This window comes from Bombyx mori, chromosome 12 (assembly GCF_030269925.1).
Source record: "Bombyx mori chromosome 12, ASM3026992v2".
NCBI classification, from domain to species: Eukaryota; Metazoa; Arthropoda; class Insecta; order Lepidoptera; family Bombycidae; genus Bombyx; species Bombyx mori.
This window is the reverse complement of record NC_085118.1, coordinates 2,858,994-2,877,229: the sequence shown is the minus strand read 5'-3', so window position 1 is coordinate 2,877,229 and position 18,236 is coordinate 2,858,994. Positions and strand designations below refer to the sequence as shown.

Genomic DNA, 18,236 nt, shown 5'->3' with positions numbered 1-18,236 from the left:
CTTCTATTTATATCGCGCATCGCGACGGAGAGGCGTACGTCTCCGATGAAGCTCGGGGCTCGACTGCATATCGGAGCCGACAGTCGTCCCCCGCGCGTCGCCAGACGTCAGCTGACGGCGGCTGCACCGGCCCTGACATTGGAGGCGCGCCGGCGCGCGGGGGGTGAGGTCGCTGACCCCGCCCGCGGAAGCCTCCTTGCGAATCTGACGCCCCGCGACGCGCCCGCAACCCTACGTTCACTTGCCGCGCATTCACCAATTTAGCCCTTTCAATGACTTCAGTTTCGCTCTGACCCACCTCATGACATTATTGTCTGAACCTAATTAGATTGTATTGCTCACTGAGATCGAGTTTGTTCAGTAAATTTATTTTAAATAATTTATCACGCTAATTGCAGATTTATGTTTATGTCTACCTCGTCAATGTTCTGTTATATGACTTAAAACCGAAAAACCGACGGAACGGCACGTCAGACGGATGTTTTATTCGATAAGCCACATTTGAATTCATATCAGTTCATGAACCATAAAATTAAAGAGCCTTGAAGAAGTGTAATGACATTTGATGGATGCTGACGTCACTCACTTACTTTATGGTGTTTTACGAGGGAAAAGATTAGGCAATTCGTTTCACCTATTTAGTTCAAGTGTTGGTTAAATTAATCAAAATAATTTTAAAATCTTTCATTCGGAAGTCATTTTTAACAATAACACATAATTATTCGAAGAATATACATTGAGTTTTGAAACCCAATTTTTTTTTTTTTTTTTTATTGCTTTGATGAGTGGACGAGCTCACAGCCCACCTGGTGTTAAGTGGTTACTGGAGCCCATAGACATCTACAACGTAAATGCGCAACCCACTTTGAGATATAAGTTCTAAGGTCTCAATTATAGTTACAACGGCTGCCCCACCCTTCAAACCGAAACGCATTACTGCTTCACGGCAGAAATAGGCAGGGTGGTGGTACCTACCCGTGCGGACTCACAAGAGGTCCTAGTCCACCAGTAATTACGCAAATTATAATTTTGCGGGTTTGATTTTTATTACACGATGTTATTCCTTCACCGTAGAAATCAATCGTGAACATTTGTTGAGTACGTATTTCATTAGAAAAATTGGTACCCGCCTGCGGGATTCGAACACCGGTGCATCGCTCAACACGAATGCACCGGACGTCTTATCCGTTAGGCCACGACGACTTCAAAATTTTTTAGACATTAGTTAGTAACAAAAGTATGTGCGTTCTCTTGCATATCATTGAGCCTGAAATACGAGATTTATTTCCAGTTTTATCTAAAATTCTAAATTAATCAACAAAATGAATCACGATAGAGTGACTTATATTTCTTATCAAGTTTCGTTGGCTTGATGTCGTAGGATTTCATCATCGACCTGATTTTTTTTTTGATGCCCTATCAATTTTCTGCGGAACTGCACGTGCAATTTTAATCAATTACACCTTTATAATAGTGACGTGTACCGTACTATTTAATCTAATGTTATCGATATTTTAAATGTAGCATGGCTAAGGAATCGTGATAGTACATTTTATATATTCAATAAGTAATTTCTTAAGGTTTTTTTCTTAAACCTGCTGCCCTGCCTATTTCTGTTGTGAATCAGTAATGCGTTTCGATTTGAAGGGTGGGGCAGCCGTTGTAACTATACTGAGACCTTAGAACTCATATCTCAAGGTGGGTGGTGGCATTTGCGTTGTAGATGTATTATGGGCCCCGGTAACCACTTAACACCAGGTGGGCTGTGAGCTCGTTCACCCATCCATAGAATAAATAAATAAAAAATAGGTTTATTTTCTCTTTATGAATCGATGTCACAATGCTTATAATCAATCTACATATATAACCGCATACAATTCATAAGCCGGGGCGTGGATTCGCGCCGCTGAGCAAGGATCTGTCCTGAGATTGGTTAATGTGCTCACGGCTTACCTGGTATTCAGTGGTTGCTGGAGCCCGTAGACAAAACGACATGAATGACGCCACTCACCTTATGATGTGAGACAGAAGTCTTTACCTATGGGCTCCAGTAACCACTTAACACCAGGTGGGCTGTTAGCTCGTCCACCCATCTAAGCAATAAAAGAAAAAAAAATCTGAAATCGTATTCTACCACGGCTTTCCTAGAACTTCGTCATGGTGGCTTCTGCCTGTGCGAGATCATAGTGCACTGTACCACCACCTTCTTAGAAAAAAATATCCGAATAAATCCATTCCCGAAAACAATGGCATCCATCATAAACTTTTTCTTTTCAGTAAATGTATATAATATTTTTTGAAAATTTCTTTATGTAAAAAAGATTGTCTGAAAGATAAAGATTTTAGCGATATGACCGCCTGTTGTATAAATTATGAATGCCCGTTTACTAAGTTTTAATGCTAATTATGTTTTTTGTGCAATAAAGTATGCTTTCTCTCTCCCGCTCTGTTTTTTTTTGCCATCAAAATCGATTAAAATTTTAAAATTATATTCGAAGCGTTAAAATAACGGATACAGTCCTTTTGCCGCGCTGTGCTAAGCTCGATGAAGTTTTTCCTTTGCGCGGGCAACGGGTGCTTGGACGCACGCACCTAGGCTTGAGCAGATTTAGCAGATCTGTCAAAATCGTCAAGCACTTAATGTAGAATTTATTAACTTCACTAACAAATGATAAAAGTATATCGCTCCATCCTTCGGGTGACGTTTAGGTCGTCTACCGCGGCCTTGGGCGGAGACACTGTCCCGACCTTTGCGAAGCGATGTCCTAACGTGACATTTTACCCTTGCCCTTACGAGGTGACTTTTGAATTGATAAACTTTAGTGATTGTAAGTGGAATGTCTGAGTTTGACCAAAGTTTTTTATCGCCTTTATCCAATCCACATGATGTAAAGAATGCACTCTCTTACTCACGATCATTGGCAAACCATCACGACCATCTAGCTTTAGCATTACTTATCGCCAAGGGCGATATATACCATGAAGATTTCATTCGTTTTTAATTCAATCCGTTTCAAGAGACCTTTTGCTTGTTGAGGTGATAAAAAAAAGTTAAAATTATGTGACATTGCTTGGCAATTGGGTATGCGTGTGTGTGATTATTTTGTATTTTGAAATATGTTCAAAGTTTCAATTCTGTTGCGTAAATACTGACTCGCTGTACGGCATTTAGACCAGACTTTTCTGGAGTAGATTTAGGGAGTATTATATTAATGTGACTCTCCATTCACGCGACCAAAAAACATATCTATTAATTCACTTTAAAATACTGACCCATTTTTTAGATATCAAATAAAATCAACTACCTATGTTAGAGATTTAAGAAAATACGTGTAACTTATTTAAAGTAATTTAAAGACCTTTCTTTTGTTTTTGTAATAAAGATTGAGCCTAAGACATTTGTTTTCACTATCTTTCTGAACTTATTTTTGCCTTGTATTGCATTGCTTTAAACATATAGTACAAGAATTAAATCACATAGCTTGGAACTGTATTTTATCGGTTCCAGCACGAAAACTTTAAATTGTATAAACTGTAATTTTCATAGTACGATTTGATCTTTTACGATCAAAAACCAAAGTCAGAGTATCCTATACTATGAACTTAAAAACAAAATTTACCTTTCGTTAATGTTCCCACAAAATAAAGCCAGTTTAAATATCATAAAATGCATGTTATACCAATCAATATGCAATCATTTAACGTAGACACAACTTTAATATTTTTGGATCCAAATGAGACTTATTTATAGCGGCTATCTAGCTTCTACGAGTACTATTCATGGATATTGAAATCTCTAGCTCTGAGCTGTTGATAAGCACAAAAAATCGAGAACTGGGTTTGTAACTAAATTAAAAAAAAAAAATGTTCAAAAGTACAAGACCTTGACGTTGCAGAGTTCAACGGCATTATGATGACGTCACGAGTAATTAAAGTGATAATAGGTAGAGCACTACGTAATAGCGACTGTGAACAGATAATTTAATACGTTATAATTATAAATCTACTGTCAATCTCCTGTACTCTTGAAACATTATGGTTATTCTTCACTTCTTTATTTATTTTCATCGTAGGAAGACGCGTAATAAGACTAGTGAGTAGTTACCGTAGTTCATGGACATCAGCAATGTTAGGCGCAAAGCCAAGTTGTTGCCCTAGCGTTGAGTAATCTCAGGAAGCGCCGTGAAGGGAAATTCATACTAAAAAGGTCTATGGAAACGCACCGTGGATGAATACACCGCTATAGTATAAATAAACCCTGCTCTGATGGCGGGAGTTGCGTTCATAAAAAGGTAGACGAAGGGAACATCTCGAGGACTTTCTCAAAGCACTCCCATGGAAAATAGATATTTCATAAGTATAGTAAAAGGTAGGTACACAGGTGCAAAAATTTTGACAGTGGTAATAGATATGATAATGTATGAATAGATAATCTGTTTTTTTTTATAACGGTTAATTTAATTTTATGTTGAATGATGCACAGAGACACGTTTGCTTTAATTTACAGGCTTCAGTAATTGCTTGACACATGATTCGTAAAAGGCTTGCTACATGAAAACCTCAAAACAATGTAGCGTCTTAACCTGCAACTAACATTCTTCAAGTTGATATCACCTTCTCAAATGTGCATAATAAATAGCAGTTTGTTTGCGATTAAATTCTAGATGACTATTAGCGAATGTGTAGATCGCTGGAAATAAAATGTAGTTAATTAGCACACAAATAACGCGCATAAAACATGACGTGGTTTCATTTCACAATTATTTATTTCATAGACAGTATAAAAATACTTCTTTTTACGACTCGATCACGCTTCGTGCAACACGTTAGGGTAAAACACTCGAAACATCGATAATATTTTGTACATTTATTATATTTTCTTCGCGTTTCTATATTCATTGGCAACATCATAGGATATGTCATGAGATGTCAACAGGATAATTTCGGCGGGAACGCGAGGGGCGAACTTTTTTTACTTTGTTGATTGATTGGCTCATTACCGTAGATTGGGGAAAACAGATTTCTAAATTCAACACAAATTTTCAATGTTTTTTTTAAGGTAATACCAATAAAATTGAGATTAAAATGGTTCCGGAGGCTTAAATTTTTACATACGACGCGTTATTATACATAGTTAATTACAAAATATACACAAAAACTGAAAAAACTAGCTTGGAGTTGGACCCCATTCACCTTGGCTTTGGGGTGAATCAGGTTACGTATGAGGACAACAGCGTTGTTCGATAGGGCTGGCACTATTTAGTTGTTAGGTAGGTACCTAACTTTAGGTAATTAACTTTTTAATATCTTTAATGAGTGACAAACTTTGATGACTAAGTTAAATTATTTAATATTCTTAAACACTAAATAAAAGTCATTTACTATGTGCCAGGAAAGGATCCGGAGTTTCTTTGGGCACATAATGCGATCCTCATTGCACAGCCTGGAGAAACTCACAATTCTCGGACAGATGGAGGGGAAGCGCGCTAGAGGAAGAGCGCCAGCTAGATGGGTTGACCAACTCAAGGAGGTGACTGGAGGCCAGATATGGGGAGCGGTACATATGGCGCAGAACCGGACCGAGTGGAGAAGATTGACATACAGTCACGATCCTCAGCATTGAGGGAACGACCAGAAAGAAGAAGAAGAAAAGTCATTTTCAGTTCAACAAAGTTAAATCGAAGAACTCAACGAAAGTATTGTGACATCCCAGATTTGTCCCTATTCTACCTCTAGTCCCTATTCCCTCCAATCTACTGTAACTGTATAGTGTTTGTGTAAAATGAAGCAATGTCCATTGTCCCTCTACTTGGCTTTTCAGATGCCTTCAAAAAGTACGCTGACCATTTTACTGGGATATTATTTCAGTTCGTCTCATCATGTCTCATTTAATTTAATTAATCTCATCTAGATTTATTATAATTTCAGATAAATTGACTTCATTTCATTCCAACCAATTAAATATTTTATAAACTAGACACTGGATACAATCATCATGACATCGCAACAAGCAGGTTGCCATGCTGTTAATAAAGAAAAGATGCAAACAAGTAAGTATCCGCAGCATAGCATACTAAATTTTTTTTAACCAAGCTATTGTCTTTTGTTTACTTAGATCGGTAGATGCGCTCACGGGGCACCTGGCGCTAAGTGTTATAGGAGCTCAAAGACATCAGCAACGTAAATGCCGCCACCCACCTTGAGTCACGAGTTCTAAGTCTCATTTTTACAATATAACGGCTGCCCCGCCCTTCGAAGCGAAACGCATTGCTGTTTCACGGCAGAAATAGGCAGGATGATGGTACCTACCCGAGCGGGCTCAGAAGGTGGATTTCGCGAGTCGCGAGACACAAGAGTCAGTCCACCTCATAGGCGATCTTCCTCGTATATATCGTGCATAAACATTACGTAAACGATTATTGGCTGACTATTTTTTTTGACTGACTCGTTGGCGCAATAGTTAGCGGCTCTGACTATTGCGCTGAGGGTCGTGGGTTCGATTCCTACGTTGTGCGATGAACAGATTCGTTTGCTCTGTGTCTGGGTGTTTATTATCTATATATTGTTAATCCTACCTAAGCTGATGATCTTCAGAGACCATATCAGCGTCACCGGGCGAGTAGGTGAGCTCACGGGGCTCAAACCTGACGTTGTTGCTAACATGAACCCTAGCAAGAGTCGTGCTTCGCAGAATCTACCACCGGATCGGAAACGCGACCCACTGAGAAGATCCGGAAAGAAACTCAGTGGGCTGTGTCTGCGGGTTAATTTACTCGTCGAGCCCTTCGTCGCAAGCGACGGGTTCGACGAGAACGATGACCGGTGCTTGAGGTCCCTAAAAGCACCGTTAGTGGATCGGGAGGATCCGAAAGGAAGTGTTTTGGGCGACGTCGACTGTTCACCATTCGGTCCGCAGGATCGGGAATGTAGTTGCCGGCGGCCACGATGAGAGGGTATCTATATACGTATATGTTTAAATGTATAGAAGTATGTTTATCAGTCTTTGGTGTCCATAACACAGGGAAACCTAAATTAGGGCCGAACGACTGTGCTTAATTTTTTCCCAGTAATTATTATTATTATTATTATAAAAATAGTAAATGAAAATCCGAATACATTTTTCCGAACCAAATTTATTTTTCAAATTTTTTTTTGTTTCAATAAGAACAGAGTAAATTATTTATATCATACACTGAAGATTAGAAGCTCGTGAATCTTGTATTTACATTACAAACATAAAGTTTTATTCATATTTTTATATTTCAAATGAATGGCTACTGAATCGTCAGAAACACATTCCTGAATGTCATTTCTATGGATCATTATGTCGGCTGTGAAACCGAATATAACGCGTTATATTAGAATCGGGCTGGATAAGAATAACAAAATATTCCACTTTTAAAGACACCCAAAATTGTAGCATACATATTTTTATGTGGAATTTATTATAGGTGACAGTCAGAAACTTTGAGAAACAGTTTGCAGATTGATATATATATATATGTTTTTTTTTTTACATTTAATGAAGCGTAAAAAGTTGAGATACAATGTTTTAGTTTAATATATTATAGTATATTACAGAAAACTCCAAGGATGTACACATATATCCTTGATATATAGAGATATCCTGGCTACAAATACCACGGCAACTATGTCGGAAAAAATCCTCTGTCTCGTTCTAACGGTCGCGTTAGAAAAGGACTAATGATCAGACACGCAATGGAATCCTCAACTTACCGTTGCCAGGAGACCTCCCAGCCGTGAGCATTCGTGAGCAGCCACGTGACGTCACAGTGGCACTTACCGAGCTTCAAACCAGCCAGGACACTCTCTGGCTCAAAATAGCGATTAAAGTAATAATAATAATCATAATTAAAACCTTATCCCAATTACAGCTGAAGTACTAAAAAATATAAATCCCTTATTACAAAAATTCTTAGCTTAAATATTATTATTATTTACAAATTGAACTACTTACATTTTATTTACTGCAAAATGGTTTTTATAAAAACATTTCGAAATTCATCAATTCACTTTTTCGATTAAATAAAAATAAAAATAACATTAATTTTATTATTTTCACATTCCGAATTCAATTCAAAACAGAAAATTTACAAACGACTCGAGTCGCTAATGATTAGTTCTAAATAAAATTAAAACACGACCAGCTAATGACATCAACAATGCCAAGTTCACTGCCAGTCTCCCGCCCTCTGATGGAACACAACTCAGCACAAATGTATCATAACAATACACAATCTCTACAAAACTCACAAATATAACTCCCGACGCTTCTCACCCTACCCTGGCAGACCTCTGTCTGCCTGTTGTTAACCGCCTCATGTTGCCGATGCCATTAACAATGCCAATTCAATGTGGAACGGCTGCCGTCTAGTGCCAACTGTGAGCACTAGCGAATTTTATGTGTCATGTTACGTATTTTTTTTTCTTTTGTAAATCAATTAAAAACACATTTAAGCATGCCCAGTCTGGAAGTCGCGACCCCGTAGTTTCCGAAGTACGCATTTATAACCGCTGGGTCATGCGCATTTTGAAATGATTCGAACCGTTCTTGTTAGTTTGCAGTAATTGTTATTTACACTTTGCTTTATGATTAATTAAAAACTGGAATAATATATTTGATTGATTATATTGCTCTATTTAAAACGATAAAGCAATATATGGATGGGGCTATGCAAAACACATCCATGAAAAAAATGTTAACAATATAAACGTCTCATTTGAGACAGCTAATTTCGTTGTGAACAACTTTAAAAATTAGCATTTTAACTCTGACAACACATAACATTTTCTACAAGAAAATCATCATTTAAACTTCCAACAATTCAATGGTTCCGTTTTGCTTAACCACGTCCACGAAACATTTACACACAAATTAATACAAAACAAATTTCACCGTTCTAATAGATTAAATATGGAGCATCTCTAATTTTACAGAATCGATTATATATTTTTATTTATTCATGGATGTATGTATTTTAAACATGAATAAAAATAGTTTATTTATATATTTTGTATACATTTATTTATATTACAGCTCATAATAAATATTATGGCCACAGAACCGTTATTGTTCATTCGCATATTGCCTGATTGCATATTACACGCACGAAAATACTATAAACAAATACACTAACACATATTGTTTGTTCTCAAGTCTTGCACACACTGAACAGTCATTGGAAAATCGCATTTCATAAAAACTAGTCACAATTCGGTAGACGGTTCGAGAAAATCAAATATCTCCTTTCGAATCAGTATTTTGGAAATCTCGGGTAAAACTGTTTGAATCCGGTCCTTGTTCGCGAGCCGAAATTCATTCTGAACGGTCGAACCGTCGGCCTCGCGTACCCGGGTTGGCCGGGGCGCGGCGGCCGTGACCCGGATATCCGGATGGCTGGGTACGTCGGCGGCGGCACCGAGTAGTCGGGCGGCGGCACCGGACATGGCAATGGCTGGGTCGAGCGAGCCGGTGTCGCGCTCTGGTTGTCCGAGCCCGAAGTACCCAAGACACTCACTCGGCAGCCCGGTGGAGGACTCGAGTAGTCCGGTGGTGGAATTGGGTAGTTCCTTTGACGTATAGGATTCGACAATGTGTTCGAATTGGCTGATGGCGTATAAGAACACGCCGCTGCGGTGTATGAACCAATTCGGGTTGTACTTGATGTTGCCGAAGGTGTCTTCGAAGACACCGCGGTTTTCTTGGTCGACACTTGAGACGTACTGGAATATCCGTGTGACGATTTGAAAGACGACGGGGTTCGGTTGTAAAACACTGGGGGCGCGTAATACGACACTGCACGCGCGTTGTACAGTGCGGGGAGGGTTTTCGAAGGCAACGGTTGTGTTTTGGATGCGATAGGGGCATTAGAGGATAATGGGGGTGTTTGGGATATCGGAGGCGTGTCGTCGGAGGGTTCTGTGACTGCACTGCAGGAGCCTGGCGGCGTATCGCAGTATATGGGAGATGTGGCCAACGTTACGTAGGGTTCGGACGTGGATGCAGAGGCTGTGGTTGAAAAAGTACTAGTCGATTTTGGAGATGATTGAGAGCACGTTGCTCGGGTAGTCGTCGAAACTGTAGGCACATTTGATGAAACAGTCGGCGTTTCCAAGCTCGCTGGTGCCGGTTGAGTCTCTGTGGATCCAGACGCTGACGGTTTGTTCGAATTTTCCGGTATTAGATTGGAGTTTGTTGTCAATGGATTCGGGTCAGCTGGTAATGGTTCCGAGTTTAACGGTAATGGATCTGAGTTTTCTGCTGGTGGACTCCTGTTTGCTGGTGGTGGATCTGAGTTTGCCGGTAATAGTTTCGAGTAAGGCGGCGGTAGGTTCAAGTGTGCCGGCGGCGTTATGCAAGTTGGTAGCGGAACTGTCCACACTAATTCTGGACTCGAGCAAGTTGGCTTCGGACTGGAACACCTTGATTGGGGCTTTGAGCTCTTCGGTTCTGGGCTAGAGCATGGCGAATGTGGACTCATGCATGCTGATAGTGAACTAGCGCTCGGCGAGCGTGGAGTGAAGCAAGGTGAGGGCTGACTCGAGCTTGTCGACTGCGACCTTGAGCGTGACCCCGTGCACTCCGAGCGCGACCGCGTCGTCTCCGAGCGCCGACTCGACAGCGTCGTGAGGGAGTTCAGGCTGGCCGAGCGCGAGGTCGCCCGCGCTAAGGAGTCACTCGCGCTACTCGAACGTGAAATTGTGGACAGCATTTGCGAGAGAGAACACGGAAGTGACAGTGTTGAACCCGTCGGTAATTCCTTCGAACTCGACAGTTGCGTGTTGGAGCGCGTCTGTCGAGGAGTCGAGAACGGAGACTCCGTGCTAGACGGTGCCAGTGGTAAAGTAAAGTCTGCTAGTACATCTGACGAGCACGTCGGCTTCGCACTAGAGCACGACGGTTGTCGCTCGGAGTTCGGCGGCCTGCTGGTGGAACACGAGGGCTGCGGACTCGAGCAGCCGGGCGCCGGAGTCGGACTCGTCCCCGGTCCTGGCGATTTCGTAGTCGAGATTTGTTGCGTCGAAGTCGAATTAACGTTTTCAGCGGCCGCGTCGTCGGCGGCGCTGCGAGCGGCGCGGAGCTCGAGGCCGCGACGGTGCCGCTGTATCACTTTGTCGAATAAGTCTTGTAACGATTCTATGAGGGCGTCGGCGTCGGCGCAGGGCAGGTATTCCCCGTCGATAAGTTTGTATATGAGTTTGGCGATTTCCCGGAAGCTGTGCGTGTGCGTGCGGCAGTTGGCGCAGGAGCGATGGCGGAAGGGCAGACGCAGCGCCGCACGCGACAAGCGGCGGAGCTGCGGGCCCAGCGCGCCCTAGAGCAGCGCCCGCGCCGCGCTGCTGCCGGGCCGCGGCCGCCGTCAGCGCGCCGCCCCGCCGCCCCCGCCGCCGCCCGCCCACCAGCGCAGGCACGCCGGCTCCACGCACCGCGCGCGCCCCGCCCGCCGCATCGCCTCCTCCAGCACCTCCTGCGTCGCGACACAACACGTCATATACGGAACCACTCTAATTTTTTACTGGTGGTAGGACCTCCTGTGAGTCCGCGCGGGTAGGTACCACCACCCTGCCTATTTCTTCCGTGAAGCAGTAATGCGTTTCGGTTTGAAGGGTTGGGCAGTCGTTGTAACTATACTGAGACCTTAGAACTTATATCTCAAGGTGGGTGGCGCATTTACGTTGTAGATGTCTATGGGCTCCAGTAACTACTTAACACCAGGGGGGCTGTGAGCTCGTCCACCCATCTAAGCAATAAAAAAAAAACTTTATAACTAAACTAACCTGTTTCTTTAGGACAATATGCTTGCCCTTCCAATATTTCATGAGCCCTCGCTCCTGCAGCGTGGAAACTATATCCGACGATGCTATAGCCAAGTCTTTGCTCAGATCTCGGATACATAGCGTGGACCCCGAAGCGCTACACAGTCTCTTCAGCAAAGCTTCCTTCCAGTACGACCGGTAGGAGATCAGGCCGAGATCGGAGAGTGGAGTTTCCGGGGAGCCCACCTTACCTTCTACCTTAGTCAGTAGGTAACCTAGTAATTGAATAATATTTAAACGTCATTTAAGCAATAAATGCACTAGTAGGGTAAACTATACTATTATAAGTATTGACACTCGGATTTACTGAAAACAGAACATTCGTCTTTTTAAACAAATGTAAATTATTTGGTAGTTTACCTTATTACAGTAACAATATCGATTTTAGTTCTCGAGCGATATTCGTCCATGTTAGCAATAAAATGTGTATGGGTAACTTGTAAAGAAAGATAAATGAAGAACGCAGGAAGCTACTTAGTGCTTGCCCGACAAAATGTCGTTCATCGATAGTCGTCGTTCAAAGTTATTATACCAGAGGGTGCCAAGAATTTTATAATTGTATTTTTTTTTTTAAAAAAAACTGTTCAAAATCTTTTAGTGAGATTTAGTATTATCAATAAAAAAATTTAAAATTATTAATAGAAACGAATCTATATCTTGAGGCGTTGGAGTTTACGGTTAGGAGCATGAAACTGCGGAGCATGAAACTGTGATACTTTAAGACAAAATTAGATATTTTTATTTAGGAAACTAGCGACATCTTGTAGCGGATGCCCCTACACTTATATGTTTATAGTTAGTTATTGTATAACTAAACACAGAAAAAAAAAATACAATCTTTATTTGTTATAGACAAATTGATTAAATTTTATCAATTTGTGGTATCGGAAAATTCTCAAAATCCTTCATTAAAAATAGAATATAGGATAGGTAATATGTTACTGCCATCTACAGGAGCAATGAGAAACTAATCGAAGCGACGCCATCTAGTGGCCGATGCCCATAAACATTTTTGTTGAATGCTTGAGTTGCTTATCTATAATTAATTTATGTATATTATCTATGTTTACGGAATTTCGATCGTCGAGCGATCGCCAGTTAAATTATATAAGCACTAATTAAACCGTACAGAAGCACTTATAACTGATACACGTTTAACAATAACCACGTTTTCTCCCCCGTCGGAAGCGCCTCACGCCAATATTTCGTGGGTTAGGTCCCGTCGTGGGGGCGGGGATGTCTAGACGGCGGTCCGATCTATACTGCAGTGCATCGATCGGGGTCAACGCCCCCGGGGGAACGACACACACCCCAGCCCTTTGGAGGGTCACGATTTGACCGCACAGATGACGTGCGAGTGAATTGTAAATTTTTACTTACCGGCCTGTGATTAGTCTATTTGTTTTCGGCATTTTTTATTGTATTAGATTTTAGTGTACGACCTCGCCGCCGACCTGTGCGCTGAGTGCGAGTCTTTTTCGGTCTTTTTCGTCTTTAACGACCGTCTGGTGTAGTGGTAAGTGACATGGTCACTACACAAGGGGGTCGCGGGTTCGAATCCCGCCAAGGGAAGATATTTGTATGATAAATATAAATGTCTTTTCCAGGGTTATGGATGTATATTAAATATATGTACGTGTATAATAAAAATCTTACATTTATTTCCGTTATCTGGTACCTGTAACACAAGTTCTTTACGAACTTAGCACGGGACCAGTTAACGTGGCGTGATTGTTATTAAATATTTATTTATTTATTTTAACGTTCTCGATAGCGTAAAAGTTAACTCAAACTTGTATGGAGTTGGAACGTTTGCCTTCGTTTGCCGCTAAGGGCGCTGTTCGAACTACATACAAATTTGAGTTAACTTTTACGCTATCGAGGACGTTAAAAAACTCGCGCTAAGCACACTGGTGTGAAGGGGTTACCCAAAACCATACATATCACCACAGAATAAATGCTTCCAATCGCCTTTGAGATAAGAGGATAAGCTTTCAGGTCTATTGTATATAAACTGCCCTACTGTTCCAGAAATACACAGACTAATTGTACCCATTCGTGCGAGCTTACAAACTTGTGGTATGGTGGTAGGACCTTTTGTGAGTCCGCGCGGGTAGGTACCACCACCCTGCCTATTTCTGCCGTGAAGCAGTAATGCGTTTCGGCTTGAAGGGTGGGGCAGCCGTTGTAACTATACTGAGATCTTAGAACTTATATCTCAAGGTGGGTGGCGCATTTACGTTGTAGATGTACATGGGCTCCAGTAACCACTTTACACCACGTGGGCTGTGAGCTCGTCCACCCATCTAAGCAATAAAAAAAATAAAAAAGTCCAATGAAAGCAGGATAGGACGGGTCTAAGGACTAAGAAACAAAACTAGCTTTTTGCAAATATGGATAGGATTAAACGAGCTAAGCTCCAAATGAAATAAGGGTACGAATACCATACTTGTAGACCCTGAAGGTTTTGACGACACATTAAATGGTATTTTCCCAAACTTTAAAATCCAGATTGTGCCTAAGTCATTTTAATGTCGGTCAAGAGACACCTTACAAATTATATATATGTAGTAGAAATACTCACTGAAGTCGATCAATAATCTGCCATAGCCTTGCCTTTGATACGGCGGTAGCGTCAAGATACACGACACGTTGTAATTCAGGAACGAATTCTTTTCCTGTAACAAATTATTAATGTTCAATTTTTTACTTTATTTGTCTTGCTAGAACATTCTAGTATAGTTCTAGTATACTTGAGACCTTAGAACTTATATCTCAAGGTGGGTGGCGCATTTACGTTGTAGATGTCTATGGGCTCCAGTAACCACTTAACACCAGGTGGGCTGTGAGCTCGTACATTCATCTAAGGCCTAAGCAATAAAAAAAATTAAAAAAAATTACATGTGTGCAATTCACACGTGGTAGAAGTGAAACCTTCCAAAATTAAAATACAATTATCCTAAACGTCTTAAGTATATGTAAAATTTTGTCATTAGTAAATAATTGTAAGGTAGCGCCCTCTGTGAATTGATATTTTAATTTCACGTATAATCCTAAATTAAAATTCACTACAAGAGCTTTCATACACACGTTAGTATTAAAAAATCTCACAGATGGCGCTGTATTAAATAGTATGTATATTTCTGTCTCATTCTTTGCTGGCTTCATCCTACACATTTTTGTATTTGTGTCTCTTACCTGTCGTTTTTTCCGTTGCATCCGGTTTCAAATCACAACGATTCTAAAGAAGTTTTCACTTCAAAAATCTATTAAATTTTCAAAGCATTGAATTTGACAGTAATTATTAGTGCTATTTTGAGACGCGCGGGTAGATTTCATTGTATCGTCTACCCACTTAATTACAAGGGTAGACGAACTCAAAGCCCACTCGGTGTTAAGTGCCCACGCGGGAATCGAAATGCCGCACGGCCCTCCTTGAGATTTCAGGTCAAAACTTCAACTGAATTGTTGAAGACGTGTCTACACTGAAGAATCACATGATGCCTTTTTAATTCGATCGCAATGTCCTGTCTAATTCCTTTTAACTAGTGGTACCCCAGTAGTCGAAATTCGACTATAATTAATTCTAATTATAAGTTTGAATATTATTATGGTTCTATTGTCAAAGGCTATTTATTATACTTCTATAATCACAGATTTCGCCGAGACTACACTATAGACAAATAATATTAAAGACAAACAATATTAATATATTCTCAATTTGCCCACAGATCCTAAACAATAACAAAATTTTTACAATAAACAAAAGAGCATGCGTGTGTAAGTCAAATACTCATTCGTGGTAACATATTAGCGTTCTGCACTCCTCTATATTCTCGATAAGGGTGGGATATTTCTAGTCCTCCGTTCGCGCAATTTTGGTAAAAAAGGCTTTTTTTATTGCTTAGATGGGTGGACAAGCTCACAGCCCACCTGGTATAAGTGGTTACTGGAGCCCATAGACATCTACAACGTAAATGCGCCACCCACCTCGAGATATAAGTTCTAAGGTCTCAAGTATAGTTACAACGGCTGCCCCACCCTCCAAACCGAAACGCATTACTGCTTCACGGCAGAAATAGGCAGGGTGGTGGTACCTACCCGAGCGGACTCACAAGAGGTCCTACCACCAATAAGGGCTGCAAAGTTTTCGCTTCACGTATTAATAAATAATAAATATTTTTTTACTAACAATCACGCCACGTTGACTGGTCCCGTGATAAGTTCGTAAAGAACTTGTGTTACAGGTACCAGATAACGTAAATAAATGTAAGATTTTTATTATACACATACATATATTTAATATACATCCGTAACCCTGGAAAATAGATATATATTTATCATACAAATATCTTCCCTTGGCGGGATTCGAACCCGCGACCCCCTTGTGTAGTGACCATGTCACTTACCACTACACCAGACGGCCGTTAAATACTTAATATACTCGTTATTAAGATATATAAGATTCCTTTTAATGACTGTAAATATGTCGAAGTAGAGAGCAGCGTTTCCGTGATCGTTGGAATTCCACGGCGCGCATCAACACGCGAACGTTACGACGCGTTCGATATTAACGCGATGTTCCCAGTATGAGGCGTTTAGATTTCTAAATTAAATAGAGCGTGCATTTCTGGTTGCCTGGTTTCGATGAGCAGGTATTGTTTTTTTTTTGTTTTCGGCATTATTATAACAGTTTCGTTAGAGTTGAAATATTTCTTATTTCTTGTGTCATTTTTAGCGTTCCTTGAAAATTATATTTGTTTTTATTTTATTACAATACACGAGACTACACGACACCGTGGAAATATTTTATTAATCGCCTCATTGGTTACAGGATTAGGAATTCGAATTTGGGATATGATTTTTATTCTCTTTAAAATATGGCAGGATGGCGCTAACTAATGAGGAACCAAGAAAAAAATACTCCTCAAAAACAATAAAAGTAATTGATCAATCAACCTATATTTATTGAGTTATTATAATGTCGCTTAGATCAGCAATTTATTATCAATCGAATAGCTTATAAATAAGCTCTCCATCATTATACTGTTCAAAACGAGACATAACAATGCACATTTAAACTGAGGTTAAGAACCTAATTCCAGACGAATGGAGGGCGCAGTCTGCAGCATCAGGTCGATGACCTGGGAGCGGTTGGGGGAGGGGGGTGGTGATTTCTGACTTCCTGAAACGTTAAATATACGAAACCCCCTCTGACTTTAAATAGGTAGGGCGTGTTGTGAGCCATCCTGCCCATTTCTGACGGCTAATTAACCGAATTCAAAAAAGGAGGAGGTTCTCAATTCTACTACGTTTTTTTTTATGTTTGTTACCTCATAACTTTTGACTGGGTTAATCGATTTTGATGATTTTTTTTATATTAGAAAGTAGCTTCCCTTGTGGTCCCATTTCAATGTAGTCCAATTCTGATAATGGTATCCATGAGAAAACCGTATAAGTCTTAAATTTGCATTAAGTACGTGCGCGACAAATAGATGAGGTAGGTGAGGTAGGTGAGCGGTAGGCAGCGGCTTGGCTCGGTAGGCAGCGGCTTGGCTCTGCCCCTGGTATTGCTGAAGTCCATGGGCGACGGTAAAAACCCTTCAGACCGAAACGCATTACTGCTTCACGGCAGAAATAGGCAGGGTGGTGGTACCTACCCGTGCGAATTCACAAGACGTGCTATCACCAGTGGTCTCTTTTGAGCGTTGTCTAATATTTGATTTCCAGCTATTTTGAAAAATGTTCTTGAGTTTCGCGACGATGCTTTTGTACTAGGACAACACGTGAGCACACTCAACAAAGTGGAATTCTAGGAATTGGGATTGTCGATATATAGCTCCGACCTCGTGCCTCGCGATTTCTGTTTTTTTTTTTGTTCGAAATCAAGAGAAAATCTTGGGAGGGGTCCGATTTTATCACGCCCAAGCGGCGGCAGCCTTAGAAAAATCTGTGTAGGATGATGCCCCTACGGAAACCAGGCCTACAATTGAATATGCAATTTCGAAAAGGGCACATGTCGCATATTTTGTCAAATACGTTTTTTCATATACATATAGTTTTGAGGCTTACCTACACCCATTTTATAATAATTCCAGTAATTTTCAATTGCTAATTAACACTAAAATATATCTCAAAAGTTAATATTTTAAATTTTGCACTGCATTGCATATTCAATTTTTCTTCAGGATCCCATCGTATAAAACGGTGTTTGGATTGCTAAAGGCATTATTACGATAAACAATAAAATTAACCAACAGCGCCTTGTTTATCTTTTGATATTGTAAAAAGTTTCCAAATCACTCGTGTATAAGAATGTTTCTCACAAACATATCGACGCTTGAAAGGCAAACGTGACTAAGCGACAATAACTGCTTTGTACATAAATGATAGGCAAT

The 18,236-nt window shown here is 40.6% G+C and overlaps 2 protein-coding genes across 4 annotated transcripts in view; both read right to left on the bottom strand.

The window, feature by feature from the left end:
* Positions 1–7,113: 7,113 nt before the first annotated feature.
* Positions 7,114–11,139, bottom strand: LOC101740105 (uncharacterized). Its single transcript, XM_012693243.4, has one exon. It carries the CDS (start codon positions 10,731–10,733, stop codon positions 9,276–9,278), a length of 1,458 nt encoding a protein of 485 aa, XP_012548697.1. The 5' UTR covers positions 10,734–11,139; the 3' UTR covers positions 7,114–9,275.
* A 234-nt stretch (positions 11,140–11,373) lies between these two features.
* Positions 11,374–18,236, bottom strand: part of LOC101739974 (histone acetyltransferase KAT7) — a 36,694-nt gene continuing 29,831 nt past the window's right edge. For all 3 annotated transcript variants that reach the window (XM_038014399.2, XM_021350067.3, XM_038014400.2), the window contains exons 9-11: positions 14,423–14,516; positions 11,800–12,053; positions 11,374–11,489 (exon numbers count right to left, since the gene is read on the bottom strand). In XM_038014399.2, the coding sequence (XP_037870327.1) occupies positions 11,382–11,489; positions 11,800–12,053; positions 14,423–14,516 (456 nt within the window). In that variant the 3' untranslated portion in view covers positions 11,374–11,381. The remainder of the gene's footprint in view (positions 11,490–11,799; positions 12,054–14,422; positions 14,517–18,236) is intronic.